The sequence below is a fragment of the Anolis carolinensis genome, chromosome 1 (genome assembly GCF_035594765.1).
Source record: "Anolis carolinensis isolate JA03-04 chromosome 1, rAnoCar3.1.pri, whole genome shotgun sequence".
Taxonomy (NCBI): Eukaryota; Metazoa; Chordata; class Lepidosauria; order Squamata; family Dactyloidae; genus Anolis; species Anolis carolinensis.
Genome location: NC_085841.1, coordinates 250,371,802 through 250,397,169, shown reverse-complemented (window position 1 = coordinate 250,397,169; position 25,368 = coordinate 250,371,802). Strand labels below are relative to the sequence as shown.

The window sequence follows — 25,368 nt, the reverse complement described above, 5'->3', positions numbered from 1 at the left end:
ATGGGGATGGACAGAAAGAATAAAAAACGACACTGTGGCAGTAGATGGCCGATAATGGAATAGTAATAGAAAAAGGCAGGGAAAAGAAGCAAGAGAGACAGAATGAGGAATGGGCAGCAAGAGATGGATGGAGGGGGAGAGGGAGGGAAAAAGAGATATAGCAGAAAACAGGAGGAGAGGGGACAGGAATCAGTCTGATGAAGTAGCCACAAGTAGCATGTGCTTGTAAGCAGATGAGAGATGCACCTTACATTTCTGATATCAGCTCCCCAGCTGACTTGTGGTTGTGCCAAGAAATATTTTCAAAATTACAGAACAGTTAACATCTTTGTGTCAATGGGACATGGTTTTGGGTGCCAATCTTTGTTTAAAGAGCAGAAAGATGTATTTTTCACTAGACAAATACCGATATACCGGCCATAATCCAATACAAATGGAGCATGCTGCTGAAATCACTGAGTGGAGAGCCCATTTAAGTCCATGCTGGATTGTATTACATGGTTACCAGTGGGTCACTGTACCGCTCCAGGTAAGCACAGCAGTGGCTTGTGCAGAAACAGTATACAGTATTTTTATCTGCCATATAAAGATCATCACTCTAGCAGCCAAGCCAAAGTTATGCACAATTGGCCTATCTAGCAACCATTCAATAAAAGCGACGTGCAAACACCAGTGATAGCGAGGAACAAAACATGTCCTTCAGTGCCTTCCTTCCTAATATTGTAGTGGAAGGCTATAGGCAAACTAATTTCGGTCTCATCTATTTCACAGAGTGGGCTGCTTGATTAAATTAGGACAACCCTGTGACTTTCACACTGAGATACATAAAGGAGATAAGAGTTTAATGAAATAAAAACTCCCACATTCTTTCACAAACAAGGAAATCATAATGAAACATGGACACACAAGTCTATGCACCTGCACCCCAAAATAGCTGACCAAATAGTAAAATTTGATCCAACTATGCAATTTCTCTGTTTATTATGGATTACGTATTAAGAAACAAAATATATGGGGAAGGGTGACAGCTAACTTGAAGCACATATACTTTGCACAAGGAAGGCCCCACCTATGAATCCTCACACCCCAAGATAAGACTAGGAAGGATTCGTGCCTCAAAATCTAAGAGAAGCTGAACAAACAATAATAATGGATATGACTGCTATAAGGCAGCTCTATATTTTCCTATGACAAAGACACCAATACAGATTGAGTATCCCTTACCCCAATATGTAAGAAATATGTTTTACCTGATACAAACAAGCTGCCGTGCCGAGAAAGAAGGCAAGTACATAACTGAAGTCTTCTCTATCATCCTGAAAATATACACATATTAAATATAAATGATTAAAGCAATGAATTCTATGTTATGCAGACATGTACTTATATAATTCATAGAACTGAAATACTATTTTAGCATGATTCCCAAAGACCAAGTGCACACATTTTTCTTCATTTTTCTCTCATCTAGTGTCTGACTAAAAGAATAATCATAAGAAAAAAACAAAGGCTCTGGGACAAATGGTATCCAGCACTGGAAGGGAGAGGAGAGGGAAGGGAGACTTTGCTCTTAAAAATTTACACACACGCAACTCTTGTTGTAAGTGATTTCTGAGGTCAGTGCTGAAAAAGATTGAGATTCCTCATCCCTTGTAGTTCGAGGATGATGGTCCTCCATTTCTTGGAAAACGCCCGTGCGTGATTTTTTTTAATGTGTGGAGGTTGGTGCACGGCCGGTCAACACACAGTCTCCACAGAGTGAGGTCCCAGCAGTGGTGTGATTAACACAACGGGAGTGGCTTCTCAGTCTGTTGCAGCCTAGATATTCCTCATATCTAGATTGGAATATAGACACATTTTCGGAGTCATGTAAATCCTAGCACATCCACTAGATGGTGGTACAATCCCACCAAGTAAAAACATTAAAGGGATTTTAATAAAATCCAACAAGAGAGTATTTACGAGCTACTCATATGGCAACTGAAATACTATGGAGAAAGAGTAAAGTACAGTAGAGTCTCACTTATCCAACACTCGCTTATCCAACGTTCTGGATTATCCAACGCATTTTTGTAGTCAATGTTTTCAATACATCGTGATATTTTGGTGCTAAATTCGTAAATACAGTAATTACTACATAGCATTACTGCATATTGAACTAATTTTTCTGTCAAATTTGTTGTATAACATGATGTTTTGGTGCTTAATTTGTAAAATCATAACCTAATTTGATGTTTAATAGGCTTCTCCTTAATCTCTCCTTATTATCCAACATATTCGCTTATCCAACATTCTGCCAGCCCGTTTATGTTGGCTAAGTGAGACTCTACTGTACATGATTTCCACATCTTTTGAGATGAACATTTAATTTATCTCTGTGCAGGACCTTTGACTTGGATGATCCAGGTTCTAGTTCCTTTCTGTAACAGACATGGGACCGTTTCATATAATATAAAACCTGTACCATCCTAACTCAGGGGATTTATTTGTAAGCAGTGGAAAAAAACCAACTTTCACACATGTGCCACAATGTTTCCTAGCAGTAGCAGGAAATAATTGTTTAACACACTTGGTACATTGTTTTCTAATGGAAGAAGCAGAGTGAAGGTTTTTGAAAAACAGGTTCAGAACAAAGGAATATTTGGGGGAGGAGAGCAGAATTACATGCAAAACAGAAGGCTTTTTAATAGTAAAGGTGGGAGTAATAAATTCTAACTATAATCCACTGACATTTATAGAGTACAAGTCAATATAACTTTACAGTTATATGATCACTATTGTGAAGTGGGACGAATAATGCATCAAGGACATCTCCTTTGTTAAAAAGAGTATCTAGAAATTGCATGGGCAGTTGTAACATGCCAGCAATGGCAGTTTCATGAAGTTAGGAACCCAAGGCAGCAAAGAGCTTTGTTCCAAAACATCCTGAAGCCCACAGTTGCCAAACCCACCATCCTATCATCTGTGGGAAAACAGAATCCTCTCCTTATCCAAATGATTCATTTATTCTAACTAATCACTGCAAGAGTATTTGTTTAAAAATGCAGATAATTCCTCAAAGACTTTCATTATTTTTATTAGACAGTCATCTACACGGAAGCAGTACCTGCAGAAGGCTCTCTATAGCATGGAAGCCGCGAATTAAATTCAAAGCTCCACATAAAAGACTGAGCACAAAGGAAACAATTCCTGACAGTGTCACCGGTTCCAATCGCTGATGAGGGGCTGGATTGCAGAAAGAAAGAAAAAAGACACTATAAATATTTTTAAGCATTATCATTAAGGTCTATGTGAAAATACAGGTGCTATTTTTCAGCATCTTCAACCTGCTCAAGATCATGTAGTTTGAATCGAAACATAACTGTAATAAAAAAACATGATCCAATGAACACATTGCAATTATTTCTTCCATTCTTTAGAAATGAATGACAGAACTCATGGAGTTGATTTCTTAATTATTACATATACAGTTGAAAATACACCTGCAATGTGAGAGAGTGAAGTGTAACTTTTCAAAGTACACTGTGATAATATTTTTTTCTAAAACTAAAATTGAAGCTCTATGAGGCCTGAACAAAGATGAAATTGAGGTTAATACAGTTCAACGGTTTAGTACTAGGAACTGTTAGATGATAGCTCTAGGCAAGCTGAACAAAAAACTGGCTGGTAAAGTTAATCCACAATTATCATCTGAGAAATAGTAAACCACAATCTTGAAACACATGTTCTCAGTATTTTCTTTGTTAAAGTGTTAAGTTATTGCCCTACAGCAGGCATGGGCAAACTCCAGCTCTCCAGGTGTTTTGGACTTCAACTCCCACAATTCCTAATAGCTTACTGGCTGTTAGGAATTGAGGGAGTTGAAGTCCAAAACATCTGGAGGACCCAAGTTTGCCCATGGCTGCCCTAAAGGCTAATTTAAACCCAGTGTTAAACATGTTTAACTTTTCCCAATGACAGAAAGAGACAAAGAGGGATTCTTCTCTACTACTGATACAAATAGTACTAGCAATCATACTGAAAATAAAGGTGGGGGATGGAGTTAGCATTTTTACAAACATTCATCTGAAGAGTCAGTGCTACACACAAATGACTGCCACTTCATAGTAAATGTATGTACAAGCCATCGCTGTGCTATTTCACAACAAGTGACAGAAACCGAATATGAAAAATAAGACAAAATCCACAGTAGTCTAGGCAACATAGAGAGAGTGACAATAAGGTTATTGAACCATATTTAAATCATTCTGTTTGAGTCAGTGAAGTGTAAAGGTGCCAACAATGAAGTTAATGAGCTGGAACATTAATATAGAGAGGGGTGTCATTCTGAGTTGTTTGCACTGAACAGCTGCAGCAAAAAAGGCTCTCCAAAGCAGTTCATAAAGTCAGAGAAGGCACAGGATTGACAAAGGGAATTTCTCCAAAAGGGAGCGATACTGTCTGGGCCTCTGTTTCCAAACTTTATAAGGAACACACGTCATGTTCCTAGAAAAACTAATTGCACGCTTCTCAACTTGTAATTAGGAATCAATTATTGAGGGGATATACTTGTTTAAAGTATAGCTTTCTATTTTAAACATGTATGTTCTAAATCCAGCATTCCAGAACCCACAAAATGGAGTAGATTTGACTAAAAGGACATTAGTTCATTTCAGAACTCATTGTGATGAAAAAAGACTTGTTTTTTTTCTCCCAAACTTCACATCAAGCACTCAAAATCAGTACAATAATGTCTGGTGAGCAGCTACATTAATTTTGTTTTGCTGATGTTTATAGTTTCAAGCAAAGGACTTGGTGGGCACCAAAACTGAAACAATATTACTGTAAGTCAAAACACTTGGCAAGATTTCAAATCAAGTAAAATAACGCCAATTAGGCATGGTGTCATTCACACTTCCCTGACTGATTTTGGGGGGGGGGGGGGGGGCAGCATGAGTCCTGTGGTGTGTGGAAGTGTGACAGGAGATACTTTAAACTTTTGCCCCTGTCAGACTCCAAGTTGGAATCCACTCCCACAGTCTGCTATTAGTAATGGGAGGAAAGACTGAACTGGAACAATAGGAGCCTCCTTTTTCTCCCTTTTCCCATTCTGAATTCCAGATCAAAAAGGGGAGAATTGTGAAAGGGGCCATAAAAGGAGCAAAGGGTCGCCCACTCCTCCCACATCATGATCCCAATCTGGCTCAGCTCCACCACCATCACCATTAAAAAAAATCAACCCCAAGAGACCAAATGATGTGATCAAGAAGTCTAGAAGCATGCAAACAAACAGATCCAATCCCAGAACAAAACTATATTTCAGGAGAACAAACTCACCTGTAGATATTTTCCCAGTACCTTTGTATTCTGGAAGAGATATATGTGCATATCCATTTGCTGAGCCCAAATCAGACAAGGAAATATGATAAGGTGGTCTCAACCTGATTTCTGTCTGCATGTCAGCAAGGTTTATTTTTGTTGTCAGAGACCGTGGGTTGTTGTATCGTTGCTTTGTCCTCTGAATGAAATTATCTGTATAAAAATTTTTAAAAATCTCTTAGACTTTTCTTAATAAAGTAATTTGGAACCCTGTGGTTTTATGGGCAATGCACATTTCATATGCACACATTTAAACTCATTATTTGAAATTTTTACATCTATCGTAGAAGGTTTTAATACTGTTGCTACTTTACAACTAATATATCACGGGCTAATTAATTTTGCAGCACCAAAAAATTAAACACCAGAAATCTAATTACAAATAACCTACTCTCTCATGCACTGGCAAACCTGAAAGTATAGCTAATATAATATAATGAATTGCATTTTGTTTAGTTTTTCTTGTAATGTAGAAGATATTACAAAAACGTAAGTACAGTATTTCTTTTTTACTTCTAAAACAATTCAAAGTGGAAGACTCAACGGTTTCACCTCTTTAAGTACCAGGAACCAGTACTGTATTTGTTCCTGTTGCCTCTTTATTTATTTCCTTAATATTCCTCATGCATCAGACTAATACTTAAAATTGTTTCAAACTTCTGTTTTTTAACGGAACTGGTCTTTGTGGAAAGTAGCACCACTTTTAGTGGAAATGATCCAGAATACTTTTTACAGGAAAGCCTACATAAATGCATGTCTCCTAATATTAACTAACAGTTCAAATATTTCTGGTTTTGTCTGTTTGATGTTTGAGGGGTACCTTCACAGGATTGACTTACTGTGGATCCACAGTGGTGATGTTTAGATTTTAAATTCCTATTTGATTAATAAAAAGGACTATAAAATACAAAATCTCCTAGTATTTGTAAGTCACTTCAAAGCAGAAAGATGCGTTTAAAATGTAAAATAAGAAAAGGTATTGAGGATAGTGTTGAATCCCTTACCGAATTCGATGAAACAGTATGGTCTAACTGCTGTATTTGTCTTCATCATGTTGTACGTGGAAATGTACTCTTTTTGAAGCTCATCCAGGAAGCAGAAGGCCAGGACACTGGGGTAATTTTCAGTGCAGAGCATCATGTAACTCACTCCCAGGGAACTAATAAAACTATATGCATTTCAAAATGAAATTCATGTATCCACAGCATGACTTACGGTAGTGCTAAGTAGCTCTATGTGCTATAATAAGAAAAAACTGCTGCGCAAATAAGGGAGATATTACTATTCAGCAGAAAATGACACCATGTTCAACAGAAAAAGGTACTTTTTGTGGGTAATGCATTCCCAGTTTATTTGTATAAAAAGGCAATCAAAGATGTGTTTTCTTGTGTATGTGTGTGTGGCATGCTAGAGTGTACATGTGCACACACATACACATTTGGTGCTTATGTACACACAACAGATATATAAAGGCACAAGACAAAGTAAACCAAAAAATTCAGAAACAAACAATTTCCCTATTTTAAAGACTTTTTCCTTAGAAGACAGGAAGGTTATTTGGAATATTTTTAAGAATAAACAAAATAATTTGAGTATCCCTTATCCAAAATACTTCGGATCATAGGTGTTTTGGATTTTTTTAATGGAATACCTATGTTTGCATGTATGTAAATAATGAAATATCTTGGAAATGGGACCCAGATTTAAAAACAAAATTCATTTATTTTTCATATATACAGTAGAGTCTCACTTATCCAACATAAACGGGCCAGCAGAACGTTGGATAAGCGAATATGTTAGATAATAAGGAGAGATTAAGAAAAAGCCTATTAAACATCAAAATAGGTTATGATTTTACAAATTAAGCACCAAAACATCATGTTATACAACAAATTTGACAGAAAAAGTAGTTCAATACGCAGTAATGTTATGTTGTAATTACTGTATTTACAAAATTAGCACCAAAATATCACGTTATATTGAAAACATTGACTACAAAAATGCGTTGGATAATCCAGAATGTTGGATAAGCGAGTGTTGGATAAGTGAGACTCTACTGTATCTTTAAAATGTAGTTTGAGGGTAATTTTATACACATTTTTATAATGTTGTTGACGAAACAAAGTTTAAGTACACTGAACCATACTACAGTCTCAGCCACTCATGTGGGCAATTTTGAAGTAGTTTGGATTTCAGAATTCTAGACAAGGAATACTAAAGCTGTACAATGTTTAACAAACAAACAAATAAAAATATTTAAGACATGTTTTTATTTTTACTCCCACAAAATTATTTCTAAACACTAAGTAATATGGAAGAAAAAAATATGTTTGAGTGTTTACAGGATAAGGTCCTTGCAATTCCTGGTCTTGGGTTTCCTTTCTTCAGTTCTTTTTATGAGAATATGTGTTTATATCTGCTTAACACTATGGAGAACCAAAAGAAAACAAAATAGGTTTCTTTGTTTTCCTAATAACAGTTACTTCTCTTTTCACTGGATTTGTTTTATGCTATGCTCCTCTGGGAAATCCAAAGACAAACTATAGTGCAGCTCAATTTCTAACACTTAGTACATTTCATCTGTAATCATATGAATAAATTGTACTTTCAATATTCCAGACATTATAATATACCAGATCAAATTAGGTAAAATATTTTAGACCTAAAGTAACAATATTACCTAAAGTAACAATATTATCTAAAGTAACAATATTACTTTCTATCTGTAAATATAACATTTTTGCTATGGTTCCAATATTCCTGTAATTGTGTCTCTACAAATGTCATTCCCACCCCTCCCCACACAATAACAACAACCAGAAGATTGGGAAATGGACTCTGAATCCTTTAATGCAGGAAAAAGGCATAAAAGAGAGTAAATGGCTTTCTTCCCTTCATTATTTATTTATCTGTAATGCATAACATGGTGTTTCATTCATTCCTAAAAGCAGAAAAATGGCTCTTCAGAATTATCTCTATGAGTCAGAAAATGAGCCGGGGATGACATTAAGAGAAGTAATCAGAAAATGAAGAATATTCTCTCTTCTAATTGAAGCTCTGTCATATGCTTACAGTCTTCATATATTGAACACTCTATTTTTTAAAAAATGGACTAGCAGATTGCCTTGTTATACAGGTTAGAACAGATTCTTAGAACAATTTGCGGTACCCTATATATGACTAATGAAAGTCTCACTGATTTCAGTGAGTATCCTATAACAGTTCCTATGCCTGCATCCAAAGCAACCTGATATCAGCAGAAGAATGCAACTAGGTAAAACTGAAACTAGGTAACCAGTGGAAGTGGCATCACGTGCTAAGATAGCATCCACTAACCCTTGAACAGCATATTTTGCCCCATACTACATGCTATAGGATAACAATACTCATCAATCCTACAAGAAGAAAGCATCTACATGTTCAGATGAGTGATATCTAATGTGCATTCTGAATGTTCTGCCCTTATGTTAAACAATGTTGAAATAGACTAGAACACTTTTTTAAGAAGAGGTATTCTAACCATAAGAAGGACCTCAAGGCCATATATAATTAAGAGGTCCAGAGTCGAAACCAAGGCTTTTAAAACTTTTTCCACTCATGGCCCTTTTCTGCCTAAGATTTTTTTCGTAATCCCAGGTATATAAATATATAAAATACGTATATAAATTAAACATTTCCTGATAATAAATCAGCATTTGCAAGGATTGTTAAACATTTTTATTTTAATGAAATACAGCTGAAGCATTTTCTGCAGGGTCCACTGTAAACACTGAAGTTCGTTCCCAGCAGATTTGTGTAAATGTTTAGGTGGCATTCAGAAGCCTTTTACTGTTGCCAATTTTTTGCTATCCCAACATAGAGCTAAGGGGACCACATTTGGGATTAGGACCCACAGTTTAGAAAAGCATCGAGCCCCAACTGGAGTAGGCCCACTAAATCAAGGCGGACGTGATAAGTCAAAACAAAATTTCTGCTGATTCAGAGGTAAATTGGCACGAGCAATTCTATTTAGGCAATCGGAAGAAGTCACATTAAAAGGCCCGCTTTACAAACAGATACAAAAAATATAAATACATCTAGACAGGCAGATTAAAATAACATTAAGTGCCTGGCAGGCCAAAAACACTGCAACCACCTTAAAACATGTTGAAGAAGAGGTCAGAAAGAGAGGTCCACAAGCTTGATAGAACTGAAAATGGCATATTTATGATGTATTCAACAAACGTAGTTTGGCAGAAAAATACAGAATACAGCCTCTATAGATTACTGCAACTGATACGTGAATTTAAAAGGGAGGCAGGGGAGATTACAACAGGGCTGACATATGTTTGTTTTTCAAATAAAGCTAACTTAGTTTTTCAAAAACAAAACTCTGTTTCTTCACCAGTTTTACAAAAGCCAACTTTTTTAAAAAAAAGCAATGCAGGGCAATCTTGTAAAAAGAAAAGATAATGTCCCCAAAAACTTACTTTATGTTATAGCGTCCTGTTTGTAGTGTGCATCTATCTGGCAACTGAGAAAGTCTCTTTGCGAGGGTTTTGAAGTACTTCCTGCACTCCTGCACCCCAGCACTTTGCTCATAATCTGTAGAGGCAGACAGAGGGAGTCCATCTCTCACGCGGACGACGGAGGCAGACAAGATCATGGACATTGCCAGCAGGTACAAAGGAAGCCTACAAGAGAAGAGACACACAAGGTCATGTTTACCCTCTGCTTATTCTTTACACTTGGGAGATGGCATTAAGGTAAAGGTTTCCCCTGACGTTAAGTCCAGTCGTGACCGACTCTGGGGGTTGGTGCTCATCTCCATTTCTAAGCCAAAGAGCCGCCGTTGTTCATAGACACCTCCAAGGCCATGTGGCCAGCATGACTGCATGAAGCACCATTACCTTCCTGCCAGAGCGTTACCTATTGATCTACTCACATTTGCATGTTTTCGAACTGCTAGGTTGGCAGGGGAGATGGCATTACAAGGCACCTAATTAAAAAACACAGAAAGCCCCCTCTTTACAGATGTAATTTTTTAAAAAATCATCATAATTACTATAAGAGAAAAACATCCAAGCAGCAGTAAAAACCAACATATGCTGCTCATATAACCCAGGATAACCTACATGTTATCTTTACAATTCTTAGAGTGGCTTTCCATCCCTTTCTGACTCCTTGACTTTTACCTTTAAAAGTCACCTGGGCTGTTTAGCTCTATCTTTTAGAATTTGTCATTATTCTTTTGTCATTACTTTCTCTTTTTCTACTACGTCAAACTGGCCAAACTTACCAAAAAGTAAGCCCCATTAAACAGTTAGTTATACAAAAGCCAGCATTGCACTTGTAAATGTATTTGCTCATTTCTTCTTTGCTGACTCTAAAGCACCAACAGTTGCTGGCTTCTATGTCACTGAAATGTGAAATCTGTTGAATGCTTTCCTCAAAACTTTAAAGGTGTTATCCAAGGCACTGAACCTTTTTCCCAAAACAGGTTCTATTTAGACAAAAATTCTGGGTGCAACTACCCTGTAGAATGAACACAGTTTGACACCACTTTAATTGCCCTGGCTCCGTGCTATGGGATCCTGGATTTCGTAGTTTGGTGAAGCACCAGTCCTCGTCAGCAGAGGCTAAAGAGTTGTGAAACTAAAATTCCCAGGATCCCATAGCATAGAGCCACAGCAGTTAAACTGCATTCATTCTAGTTTAGATGCACCCCCAGAGCACAGATTTTTTTTCCCAGCCATATGAACACTTATTCCCTACTGATTGGGGATTATTTTATTTTCCTAGAAACTGATTTATTTCTGCAAACTATGGGTTTCTGCAAATGGAACTTGCCATAAAATGTTGTAGTGTGGAGTGCAACATTCCATTTACCATGTTAACAATTAGCCAGCAGTCTCTAGCCAAGACATCACAATTGAACTGCTATGTGTTCTTCCTCCCCTTCATTTTCCCTGCTGTCTTCTCTGCACAAACAGGAGTTTTGATACTCCTTGTACATGGGTAGTATAGGTTTAAGCTATATAATAAACAGATGAGCTGTGTTCTCTTTTAGTACACAAAGATTTAGCTTTAGATATTGTTCCTTGCTATTAGATATGACACTTTGTAATATGTTCAAAACAGAAAGAGATTATTAAAACATTTATAATGCAAAAGTTATCACCAGTAATAATTTGCAGCAGGCATTTTAAAATGCATACTCGCAACCTCTCATAAAATATGGCCCACTATAATTAAGAAACACTCAAGTCTGTTTTAAAGTACTCGTAAACTAAGCACAGTGGAGCTTTGCCAAGAGAACTGTTAGGGGCCTTTTAGTATAGGCAGGCTTCAAGAAATCAGTTTAAAATGGCAAATGTAACATTGCTCTCTGATGAATAGCTGGATTTCTTTTCAAATCTGAAGATACAGAAGTGATCCGGGAATTGTCTAAGGAGTCACATAATGGTTGCCTCTGTTTCTCCAGCTTCTAAGCTGACAGAAGCTCTGGGGACTGTTCAGTAACTTTAGGGCCACGAGACGGAAGTCCTTGGCCACATAGGCCCAAATGGCTACCTTCTCCCCATTAACAGAAGAAAGATGTTTCAGAGCATTTGACAACCAAAAAAAGGTTGGGGTTGCAGAGAAGTGTGCCAAGAAGTTGCATCTGTTGAAATATATATTGTTGTGGCCTATAAAGAATTCAATATATTGTGAATCAATTCAACGAGGCAAACTGACTAACTAATGAGTTGTTGTACCTCTTCATATTTTTCTTCTCCTATTCGTTTTAGTTCTCACCTGTCTGCTAAAGATTACAAGATCCCACTCAACTGAAAAAGTTTCATGCAGCACAGAATATAGGGTTGCCCGAATTCTAATCTGAACAGCCAGTGCGAGTTCTGTTGTAATGATACTGAAGAAGCTTCACTAGTTCACTATTTAATTCTGTTTGCAATTAAAACTGCTTTCCTTTAGAGCGACCAAAAGGTTAGTGACACAATATCTCAGGCTCTACTCTATGAAGTGGCACCCTGGTTGTAGAGTTAGACTGAAACTTATAAAAACCTGCCCAGGCATTTTAAAAAACTAATCTGTTCTATAGTCTTAACTGTTTAAATGGTTTTATAACTTGTTGTGTTTCTTGCTGCCTTCAAATCATTTACAATGGATTGAAATCCTATAATGGGGTTTTCTTGGCAAGATTTGTTGCCTTTGCCCTCCTCTGAGTCTGAGAAAGTATGAGTGTCCATGGCTAAGCAGAGATTCAAACCTTGGTCTCTAGAGTTATAGTCCAATGCTGAGGCGAAGTCCTACCTGTCTACCAAGAGGATTAAGCTTCACCAAAGGAAAGACAGCTCCACCTGAGAACCACTGGAGAATGAAAGAGAAGGGGGGAATGATATATAAACCTCTGGGGATCTCCCAATTGCTTAGCCATAATGAGAGACTAGACCAAAATGTTAATATTCATAACTTTTGTTTCTCATATGCTTCCTTTTCTTATGAATATAAAACCATTTAATGCCAAAGCTTACAGAGTTAAAATTAAATATAGGTTATTTAGAGATATGGATTTTATATTTCAGTGGTGTTTATGATCTCAAGTTACGAATCCTAGAATTAAACTGGACTGAGTACTTGATTTATATTTAGAGTACAGTTAGGCAATCTTTTTATTACTATGGGACACATATATTGGGATAATTTGTTGAGAGCCATATGCTGGTCATAGCTATAGAGAATAGTAGGCAGGTTCATCCATGTGTTCACCCGCTCACTCTTTCTCTCTGTCACTTCTTCCTTTCCTTATCTAGTGGGTTGCTGCCAAAGAGCAGATTGCTCTCAGAGAGAAGAAAGTGGCTTTTAAATGTAGGTTGAAAGAAGCTTGTGACCCATCTCTAATTCAGAGAACTGGTGGAGAATGGTAAAGGAGAGGAGGTCTATTGAATCTAGCAATTCCTATAACAAGCCTAACCTTTATATTCTGGTGATCTTATGACATGCAATATATATTCAGAATATCTTTCGAACAGATACTAGTATACTATCATGAGAAAAAAGACTATCTCTACTGATGCTCTCCACATCTGCCAACCTATCACCTGACAGAGCGTGATCAGAGTTGCAGTCCCACAACATGAAAGGCACCTATGATATATATCCTAAGCACCAAATGATTTCTAAAGTCTGCCAAACTAAACATCTGCCTCCCAGTTTGTGATAGCCTTAATCTATACATTATAGTAGATTAATAATACCACAGACAAGGAGGCAGATGTTTAAATTATGCAAAAAAGCAGTGTAATATCGTGCTCCAACACAAGAACTCAATCAGTCTTGATGATGGGACTAAAACAGCTTAACTGCATGTATGCCAGTTTAGGGTGACCTGTGGTACACATGTCCAGTATGTGTCCTAACATTTCACTTACTCACTGCACAGAATAGTATTCCAAAATAAAAAGTCCACCGTTCTGCCTTAATATTAATCTGTATAGAAGTAACTATCTCCCACATGACAGTGCAAAAAGTCTTCCCTTGTTCTGATTTCCATTAATCAATATTAATGTTTTATCATCACTCATTTTTCATGAGGGAGGGAAAAAGAGTATAATCCTGACAGCCTTTTTGCATAATGCAATTTCTACTGCTTTCAAACCTTTCTCCTACTTGCATAATCAATCCAGAATCTCATTATTTTCTGTATTCTAGAATCAAGGAAGCAGAAGACAAATACCAGGAAACTAACAGTGGTTAGAGCTCCACAGGACTAGATTTATTTTACAAAATCTTCCCTAAATCCTGGATAAACAGCATGCATTTCCTCTGAACTTCTATTTATGCAAAGGCAAATTAGTCACTCTTCCAAAAGATAAGCCTCTCTAAAACCTGCAAGCTGTTTTCCATGCATTAAAAGATGATAGTAGCACAAAGCTGCATTTAGCCATAGTTCCATCTCATATCATTATCGGCTTTTATGAAACAGTGGCCATATCTCATTGCATGATACAGAACATGTGTGTTGATGAAACTTCCCTGCTCTGTTATTGATATAATTTAAGAAGATTACCCTGTTATCTTCCTCCCCACATCTTATGCATTAAAAATACACTGTAATGCAGACTGCCCTATATATACACATACACACACTGCAATATTGCCATTTTTTAAAAAATGGGGAAGGCAATCATCACTGAAGGAAACATCAGACATCACTGCAACCAGCAGAAATCCACATCCGTACTGAAGCCTCACATTTGTCAAGAACTCAACAACTGTAACTGATGGGTACTTTAAATGGACCACATGTTCTTTCATGTTCTAAAATGCTTTTATATTATTTTAATAGTCGTATTTACCAATACCTTTATAATTTTGTTATTAGCATCATTATCTAGCTGCATTTTACCTTGCTTTGCCTTAGGTCTCATGTTGGGAGAAAAGACCAGATTTTTTTTTATAAATGCTGGATTTAACTTGCACCTCATAAATATCAGGACTTGGAAAAAGTTTAACCTTTGCCCCTCATACCTTTTTCCTGACAAAAATCACTCCTCCAAAGCTGTAATTTGTGTTAGAACAGAAAATTCCCCAAAGCACCTATGAGATTTCACATCTCAAAACAAATAAAGATTTTTAGAAGAGTAATTTTAAACCCTCCCTCAATGTCTACTATCCAGTGACTACTGACATTTTTATAATGTACATAACACTGCAAAGAGGCAGTTAACAGCATGTCTAGTAAAATCAAACACTAAAAGGTTGTGAGAAGCATGACTAATTGTTAAAGCAGCGGCAAGCTACATATATGGATAGAAGAAGGTCTACATGTGAGTAAATACTTGTCTACCATTTACAAAACAAAAAAACACTTAATGATATACATATGTCCATATAGTATCATTTGTACTCAGAGATTTGCCAAAAATCATCACCAAAATGTTATCTAATACATTAAATAAACTACCCAAAACAAAAAATAAAGGCAAAGAAATTAGATATAAAATGAAGAAAAGGTGTAGATATTTATTTTAAAGTAAATCCTATTGGTTTCAGTGGGGTCTAACCTAAAGAAATGTGTTTAGGATTGCAATCAAAGGGATGTTAAAAAACTATCACTGAAAGAAAAAAGACATAGTTTTAATTCACAAAATATGATGTTTCAGCTCAATAATTTATACATAAAGTTATTACTATAAAATTAGCAGATATGAACAATATTACTATATATGTGGAGTTTGTTTCCAAAAGGTCTCAAATCTCCAAAAATTGGAAAATTAGTTGTAAGTGGCAGCACATGTTGGCAGAGTAGAATATTATACAGTAATACCTTGACTTAAGAATTTAATTTGTTCCATGACCATGTTCTTAAGTCAAAACATTATTATCTCAAAGCGATTTTTTGCAATGAAATGTACTGAAATGCTATTAATCTGTTTTTAAATAAGAAAGGGTATTTTATAAATAACAAATAATGTATAAAATGTTCAGAGATAGGAAGCACTTGGTTTTATCCGGCCACTGTGGAAGGGAAGCACATTTGAGGCAACAAAATTTGTGTCATGGCCCCGAGGTATCTTCCTGGAGATCTTGGACAGTCTACAGGACAAAGGTCCAGACCAAAACTGTAATTGCATCCAGGCTTCCCTGCCCAGCTGGGAGGAGATCCTGGTTATGTCACCAGTGCCTCTGCCAATCAGGACGAAACGTGTTGGCTTGGACCCACTTCCCAGCTAATCAGAGGCCAGGAAAAGCACAAGCCGGCTCCACCACCTGGCCAATCAGAGAAGAGGGATGGAAATTTCAAAACAGGGCATGATGAAAAGCAAGACATGAGGAAAGATAATGAAAGCAAAAATAGGCTAGGAATTTGGAACACTTCAGGTTTGAGCATGCACAGAATACCAGAAATTTCAAACACCCGTGATATTGTATCAATTTTAATTAAAATGTAGAGTATTAAGAGGTAATACATGAAATTATCATACAAACCACTATGATTGAATTTAATGTGACAAACTCAATTCTCAAAAAAAAAAACCTAATAGATTTACTGCAGCAGTATATGATGCCAAAACAATTCAGTGCTCAAATTATAAACATGTTAATAGCAATGCCTTGGTACTGAACAAAAAAAACACAATACCCTTCATTTTTGTCCACAAGAGTCTGCACAGACAGACAAAACACACATATACACATGTGTCCTAGGATCACAATACCCCGTTCTTCTGCAGTCTCTGAGGAGAGAGAAGAAAGTGAGCTTGTGTTTTGGGGGTCAACTTCGATTGTGCGTCTGCACTATTTGGTGGTGGATTGTTTGGGTTGTTTTTGGTCATGTGCTGTCTCTGAGGAGGAGAAGCACAGGAATAAGAGTCCCTCACCTCTGAACTTATGGAAGTGATATTGGAGGGAAGAGCTACTGTCAATGCCCAGAGGAAGAAGGGACGTGTGTTGGTAGTAAGTGATTCCCTGCTGTCCAGAACAAACGCAGTGATGTCTGGGCCTTGTAGGATGTATTTAGAAGTATGCTGCTTCCAAGTGCAAAGATCCAGGATATAACAAAGAAGTCAAAATGATATCAAACTACATTAGTTCAATAGTGTAGCTGCACACTAAGCCTACTTCCTCAGATTCAGACTTGATCTACAAAAGCGTACACTACAACTTTGTTCTCTAGTTAGTCTCCATATTGCTCCAATATCCTTTTGCATACTTGATTCTTCAGCCCCTGGCAGCCTGCTCTCCCAACTATAGGACATCCCCTTCTTCCCAGCTATCTAGGCAAGCAGCAAAACAGGTCTACAGTGGAAATGAAATATCCTTTTTTAAAAAAAACAACAACAACTGCCTTACAATAATAAAAGTGACTACCTTTCTCAATCATTACAAACATTACAAGAGGCTTCTAATAAGCCAGCTCTCTAGTGGCTCCTAATGTGTAAAGATTGTCTATGGATTATCAAATAAGCTCTGTGCTTTGGAGATAATAGTTTTGACTTATATTTACATTAGGCGATGGACAAAAAGTTCTAAGAATCTGGAAAGAATGCAACCTGCTTTATTTATTTATTTAGGAAATTTATACCCTGCTTTTCCCCACTTAAGGGCCCAAGTAACCCTTAAATGGATAAAAACATGCAAAATAACAATTTAAAAATGTAAAACCAAATAGTAGTTGCTGTCAACTGTCCTAAAACATACATTAAATTATAATAAAACAAGAAAATTATAAAACCACCCCTAAGTACATCATACAGTCCAGGTTCTTCCTCAATTTTTTAAGTCTTTAATTCAGTCAAAGGCTTCCTTAGCAAGATAGGTTTTAAGGCTCCTCCTAAACTTCAACAGTGAGGGCACTGCTCTAATTTCCCTTGGGAGGGCATTCCAAAGGAAAGGGGGCACTTCCGAAACGGAAATCTTTCTCTGGAAATATTTAGCCGGAGCGAATCACAGAACTTAAGTTGACACCAGCTTTCCCCACTAGATCTGAAGGTTCTCATTGGCATGTATTGTGGGACCCGCTGTTGCAAGTAGTCTGGGCTGATTATGGCCACACTGATACATAACAACAAGCTGCATTTCTGAACATATAATGAATATATATAATAAACAAGATATAATGTATACACACACACCTATCCAAATAATAAAAGTGAAAATATGTATGTATGTGTGTGGCTGAGATTTCCACTTACACAGACAAGCTCCTGCCTCTACAAACAGCTATAGCTCCCACTATACAGGAGACACCAATGGCCCTCCCTCCAGTGACATTGCAGGTTATAGAGAGAGTCATGAACATACCCAAGAGCCCTACTAATGTCCTTCATATTGCCCACCACCCAAGTGAAGGCTTTCATACAGGGACAATTTCATTCTAGATTTTATGTGTTTCCTCCACCACAGGCATCACAGTGTTCCTTGCTCTCTCCATTGGTGTGGAATTTGCATGGCCTATTCTTTTCTATGGCACACAGCAAACAGATGAATTGATCAACAACTGAACAAACTAGAAAGTTCTGGGGAGAATTCACCATGATTTAAAGGAGTTGTAGGTACTGGGATTTATAGTTAACCTGCAATCTAAGAGCACTGTGAACTCCACCAACAATGGACGTGGAACTAACTTGGCACACAGAACCCATATAACCAACAAAAAAATACTGGACGTCTTTGGAGGGATTTATAGGAGTTGTTGTTCACCTACATCCAGAGCACACTATGAACCCAAACAATGATGGATCTGGACCAAACTTGGCCTGCATACCCAATATACCCAAATTTGAATACTGGTGGGTTTTGAGGGGAATTGGCCTGGACATTTTGGAGTTGTAGGTACTGGGATGTATAGTTCAGCTGCAACCAATGAGCACTCTGAACTCCACCAAATAAAGAATTGGACCAAACTTGGCACACAGAGGCTCCATGACCAACAAAATTCACCTTGATTTGGAGGAGTTGTAGTTCACCTACATCCAGAGAGCACTGTCAACCCACACACAGATAGATCTGGACCAAACGTGGCACATATACCTGAAATGCCAAAATCTGATTTCTGGAGGGGTTTGGGGAAAACTGAGCTTCCTTTCTGGGAGTTTCTGGTTCACCAACAACCAGAGAAACTGTGACCTCCACCGATGATCAACCTGGACCAAACTTGGTACACAGAACCCCCATGACTAACTCAACCTACTGGAGGGGTTTGAGGGGACTGACTCATCATAGTGGGAGTTGTAGTTTACCCTACAGCCAGAGAGCACACTGAACCCTACCGATGATGCATCCAGAGGAAGCTTGCCCAACATAACCAACTTTAAGTACTGATGGAGTTTCTGGGGATTAACCTGGCATGATGTCAGTTGTAGTAAATCCACAACCTTATGCATTTTGTACAAGTTAAAAACTGACTTTTTCAAATGACCCGGGCAACACTGAGTACCCAAGCTAGTATATATATAGTAGAGTCTCGCTTATCCAACATAAACGGGCCGGCAGAACGTTGGATAAGTGAAAATGTTGGATAATAAGGAGGGATTAAGAAGAACCTATTAAACATCAATTTACATTATGATTTTACAAATTAAGCACCAAAATATCAAGTTTTACAACAAATTTGACAGAAAAAGCTGTTCAATACGCAGTAATGTTATGTTGTAATTACTGGATTTACGAATTTAGCACCAAAATATCACGATATATTGAAAACACTGACTACAAAAATGGCCTAGATAATCCAGAAACTTGGATAAGCGAGGCTTGGATAAGTGAGACTCTACTTTATATATATCTTAGAATACTTATAATTCTGGGTGTTGTTTTTGGTCGTGCTCTCTTTCTTTCTGTCTAGATATACAGACAGACCTTAGCAGGATGAAGGATTCAACAGTACAGAAGTGACACGAAACGGCAAGAGGAACTTCTGAAGTACTTCTAGGAGGCGAGCAGTGTGTGCGTGGCACCTGACATAAAACTGCCACTGCAGATGGGATTTGTAACTGATTAGGCCTCTATGGCATCATTCATTCTGCAATAGAAATATACTGGCTTCATTTCCAATCACCACCCCAGCTCCTAGGAGCAGCGATGAGGCCATCCATCGCTATGGCTATCTACCTGCCCGCCTCTCCTGGGGCGCACCTGGGCCCAGGCCCCGAGGCAAGGCCCCGAGGCAGGCTCCGTTGCCAGGCAACCAGGAAGGGCCAGAAGAGGAGGGGGAAGGGCAGTGGGCTCACCTTTCCTCATCGGCGCGGCAGCATCAGTTCGCCAAGGCCTCTCGCGGGGCGTTCTGGGTTCCTGACACGTCACACGCACGGAGGGGAGAAGGAGCGTCACGTGGCGCTGACGGAGCTTACGCCGAGAGAGCGTTCCGAAGGTTCTCCTTGGGGAATGGCACCGCCAAGAACGTTCCACTAGGGGCGCTGTAGGGCGCCCTGCGCAGATAAAGGGATTTTGGTTTTTTCGTGTCAGGAGCCACCGGAGTTGCTTCTGGAGTTAAAGGTAACGAAAGCGAACCTCAGCCCAAGGGTGCAGGCAGCCACAGTGTAGAATCAATGCAGTTTGACTATAAATAAAAAATAAAATCAGGACAATAAATAAAAAAACAACACTCAGAAGACAGGGGAATTCCAGACAAGAAACAATCAGGACCAGTTAACACCTCCCAACAAAGAATTCCCCCAGGCAGGAAGCAGCCAGGCTTTGAAGCTGCAAAACCTTTCAATATTAATCAAAGCCAATTGCAACATTCACACTTGCCTCAGACAGACAAGAGTTCTTTCTCCCACCCTGGACATTCCACAGATATACGAGTGTTGAATGAAAAGTAATGCCTCCACCTTTGTAACTCCTCAACAGATGGCAGTACTGGTATGCGGCAGGTACTGACTTGTTCTGTAGACTCTCCTCTACAGTTCCATTTTGGCGGGAAGCCTTAGCATTGAACGGTTGTGTTGTTAAAGTGCAAAGTATGAAACCCTGAGTAGACGGTAGGTCAATGCGACTTAAGCAACGTGCAGTCATTGAATTCTTGACAGAAGAAGGTGTCACCCCAAAGGAGATTCATCAGAGAATGCAAGCTGTTTATAGGGATTGTGTTGATGTGAGTCCTGTGTGTCACTGGGCGAGTAAGTTTAAAGATGTTGACGTGGGAACATCTGACTTCCATGACAAACAAAGAGTTGGATGTCCTGTGACAGCAACCACCGAGTTTCACAAACAAAAGGTTGACAGAGTGATTCTGAACAATTGTCGTATCACTCAGAGAGAAATTTAAAGCACAATCGGCATCTCACAAGAACGTGTGGGTCACATTATTGCTTTGCTTGTTTATTGGAAGATCTGTGCACGATGGGTACTCAGGATGCTGATGCCTGAAATCATCATCATCATCATCATCATTTAATTACTTATTAACCGCCCTCCATCCACGATGCTCTAGGCGATTTACAAGATAAAATTGTAAAGGATAAAAATACATACATACAAATATTAATAAAATTAACATAGATTAAAAGCTCTAGTAAAGAGCCAGGTCTTGAGTGCTAGGGTAAAAGGCCCGAACTCACGCATGGCTCTCATGAAATGAAAGTGCACAGACTTGAAATTTGCCAGGAACTCCTCTCGCGTTACGAGAATGAAGGCAACACCTTTTTCCATTCAATTGTGACAAGAGACAAAACGTGGGTACACCATTACGACCCAGAGACGAAGCGTCAGTCTATGGAATATTGACACAAAGACTCGCCCCAGAAAAAGAAATTCAAGACACAGCCTTCTGCTGGAAAAATCATGGCAACAGTGTTCTGGGATACGGATGGTGTTATCCATGTTGATTTCCTTGAACGTGGAACAACAATAAATTCAGAGCATTACATCACAATGCTGCAAACTTTGAAATGACAGCTAACAAGGGTTCGAAAGGAAAAGGGAAATGTTTTCCTGCAGCATGACAATGCCAGACCACACACTTCACATGCCACCACAGCAGAATTTCAGAGACTGGATCTCACCACTGTACGGCATCCTCCGTACAGTCCAGATTTAGCACCGTCTGACTTCCATCTGTTCCCGATAATGAAAGAAGATCTGCGGGGACATCATTATGCTTCTGATGAAGACGTTGAGTGAACTGTGAGACGCTGGTTGCAGAAACAGTGTCAACTTCTTCCGTGACGGCTTCAGAAAACTTGTTAATTGTTGGCAGAAATGTATCCAATTGTCTGGTGATTATGTGGAAAAGTGAACAGTGGTAGTTAAAGAGCACATTCTAAGGATTATTTCTGCGTTTGGTTTATTAAAATATTCCCATCCAAAACCAAGTAACGAAGGTGAAGCCATTACTTTTCATTCAACCCTCGTATAAACCCCACTTGACTATTTTCCAACAGGCCTCACAACTGAGGATGCATTGAGCAAGGGCAATTAAAGCGGTATCAAATAGCATTTGTTCTACAGTCTAGATGCACCCCTATTCTCTTCTTTCCCGCACTTTAAGAGGGCATTGCTCTAATAGCAAATTAAGGATGTACCCATACCACTGAGATGTGAACAAAACAAACATACAATTGCAATCCCCATATACATTCTTCCATTGAGATGAACCTCGTATTCTCACAAACCCTGTATGGGAGTGTCAGCAATATACTAAACAGTTAATTTAAGATCCATGGCCGTACAACTATAGAACAGATTGGTGGGCTGTCTGAGTTCTTCATGGAGCATGTTAAAAATGTTTTTTAAAAAAACTTCAGGGGGCAAAGTGGCTTTTTGGCTCCATTTGTCATCATCCAGTGTTGTGCAGAACTGGCTTTATTTGCAAATAAGTAGACATTTCTTCAAGGAAAGGCTAGCAGTTTGAGCTAAAACTGAGGGTCACTAGATACATTTGCAGGAAAAGTCATCATTCAAATTGGGTATCACTGTCAGCTGCAGTTGAGCACCATCTGGGGGGGGGGGGGCACACAGTTGCCAACTCCTGCATTACAGAGTTAAGGCCCATCAAACTTAATGGGAGTTAACCTTCAAAGTAAACATGGAGAAAAGGATTGTGCCATCAATCAAGGATGCACCTTGCTTCACAGTTTCTCTCCCTTTCTTTTATAATATCCCACATACAAATCCCGAAGTGATGAAAGCATTTGCATAGATTAACCATAGAAAGACTAGTTAGCTGTAGCCTATGAAGAAGATGAAAGTGTGATCTCCAAAAAAGGTAAAAAAGGTATAGCACATTTGAGGATGCTTTCCCAGTCTTAGGCCCCTTCTATAAACCTGATGATCAAAGCAGATAATCCACATTATCTGTTTTGAACTGGATTATATGAGTCTACATTTTATATGGCAATGTAGAAGGGGCCTTAGGGTGCATTTGCACTGTAGAATCAATGCAGTTTGATACCACTTTAACTGCCATGGCTCAGTGTTTTGTAATTTTACTGCATCTTTAGCCTTCTCTGCTCAAGAGTACTGGTTTCTCACCAAACTACAAATCCCATTATTCCATGGGAAGATAAAGTGGTGTCAGGCTGCATTAATTCTACAGTACAGATGTACTCATAGTCAACATTCAAGGTGGAAAAACTGTATAAATCCTCTTATCCAAGCAATTGGGAATTCTGTGACATTTCAGATGTGACTTAACTTCAACTCCTAACACCTCAGGACAGTATCTATGATACTGAGGAATTATTTGCATTTCAGTTTAACACTATCTGGAAGACTGCACAATTCCCACTCCATTGTTAAAGTGATTCAGGATGGGAATTGCCTTTCATACACTGCAAAAGTAATGGGCAATACTATGATATCTGCATCAATACTTATAATGTGATATATATCCAAAAACGGTCATAAAAACATTGCAATAACAACAATCCAAACCATACATTCAATACTAATTACTTTTGCTACCTGTGTTCAAATATTACTGGGTGATGTTTGTAAGATATGGCTCAATCAAGCAAGCAAGATGAAATGGAATTGAGACGGTACCAATAAACAGTTTGATTTCAGACTGTACACATAGGCTTGCAGTTTTCACTCTCTCTGAAGTATAAAATTAGTAGAGTATGCTGAACTAAAACCTTGTTCTAGGAGATTCTAGATATTTCTTTAAAATTACTTGCAGTGGGTTTGTTTTTGCTTGCTGATATGGCAAAGATTCAAAAATGGCATCGTCTATCTTTGGTCCGAAATTCAGCAATCCTACTTTACTCCTGCATGAGTTTACCATTCTGGACATTATCATACAGAATGCAAAATATATTGATTGAAGAGCCAACTGAAAGTGGAAGCTGTTTAACTTCAACGAAGAGTGCTGCGTATGCCTCACGTCTAATATAAACCTTAGACAAGTGGGACTCTTTGCTTGTCTGTAAATGTCCAAAGTAATTTTCCTTAAAACATTATCTAAATGGTTCATATCTTCATCTTTGGAAATGAAGCCTGAGAAGCATTAATTGGTGTAGTAATTATCCTTTTTCTTGTGCAGACAGTTGTCTCTGGGGAGTAGAGTCCAACCACCGAATGCATCTCACAAAGGCCAACAGGTAATCTTCAGACTTTGGTAACTCCTCCGTCATAAGGAAGCAGCACTTGATTTGAACTGACACCTTTGAAGAAGGATCCTCCATATCCAATTATCCAGTTCCCTGATGAGACTATGTTTACCTGAAGACTCTGAAGTGTGATGAGAGGAGTTTGATGTTTTCAGTGATATTGCAACTAGTCTGCATTCCTGTCTATTATATAAACTTCTATTCCATTGCTCCTTATCTTCTTTCTAGATTTCCTTCATAAGAGACCTGTTTAATTTATTATTCCATCCAAATTGGTGTTTGACCACATTACAGAATTTATGTAATGAAAAGAAGGAATTATGAATTTTTACTGATTGCGTTAATAAGACTGAAATATTCACTTATCTAGTAACTGGGTTGATCTTTGATTTAGCCTATGGGGCCTGGCTGTATTAGCAATTGAGACTGTGGGTAGAAGCAATTACTTTGAGGCTGACTTTGGAGAGAAACTGGTCTTCAACAGGTGCTGGCTTTACTTTCCTGGATACTGATGGGACAAGAGCAAGTCACAAGAGAATGGGAGTAACATTTCAGTTCCAAGCATGAAAAACAAGACAGCAGGCTTAGCCCTTTTTGTTTCAAAAGTCTGTAAGAATAAAAAGAGTTTTTCCCCTGCCACTGGAAGAACAGCAGAAGGGAGCATTCTGGCCTCCTTCTTATGCCCATCAAACTTGTTTGTGCTAAAGGGTTGCATTTGAAAAGTTACGTAATGGTTAGCATTATTTGGGATGGAGAAGGGCTTGAAGGAGAGGTTACTGACACTATAATAATAAAATAATAAAACTTTATTTGTATACCGCTCTATCGCCCCAAAGGGACACAGGGCAGTTTCCAACATAGGTAAAACATTCAATTATCAACACAGAAACATACAACACAACCATAATAAAACATCAACATAATTACAATTGACACAACATATTCATGTATAATTAAAACCAGCTCAATGCTC

At 38.2% G+C, this 25,368-nt stretch overlaps 1 protein-coding gene and 1 long non-coding RNA gene across 5 annotated transcripts in view; one reads left to right on the top strand and one right to left on the bottom strand.

Moving 5' to 3' along the window:
• sec22a (SEC22 homolog A, vesicle trafficking protein) overlaps nucleotides 1-20,198 on the bottom strand; it is a 24,425-nt gene extending 4,227 nt beyond the window's left edge. The window contains exons 1-6 of one of the 4 annotated variants that reach the window (XM_003214873.4): nucleotides 20,073-20,198; nucleotides 9,828-10,031; nucleotides 6,363-6,526; nucleotides 5,317-5,511; nucleotides 3,107-3,225; nucleotides 1,251-1,316 (exon numbers count right to left, since the gene is read on the bottom strand). In XM_003214873.4, the coding sequence (XP_003214921.1) occupies nucleotides 1,251-1,316; nucleotides 3,107-3,225; nucleotides 5,317-5,511; nucleotides 6,363-6,526; nucleotides 9,828-10,009 (726 nt within the window). In that variant the 5' untranslated portion in view covers nucleotides 10,010-10,031; nucleotides 20,073-20,198. Of the gene's footprint in view, nucleotides 1-1,250; nucleotides 1,317-3,106; nucleotides 3,226-5,316; nucleotides 5,512-6,362; nucleotides 6,527-9,827; nucleotides 10,032-12,651; nucleotides 12,673-19,701; nucleotides 19,868-19,953; nucleotides 19,975-20,072 lie in introns of those variants that run through there. The other 3 variants (XM_062967412.1, XM_062967410.1, XM_062967411.1) reach the window with 3 other exon arrangements.
• Nucleotides 20,199-25,368, top strand: LOC134295315 (uncharacterized). Its single transcript, XR_010001857.1, has 2 exons — nucleotides 20,199-20,337; nucleotides 24,329-25,368. It is a non-coding gene; the product is annotated as an uncharacterized LOC134295315 (long non-coding RNA).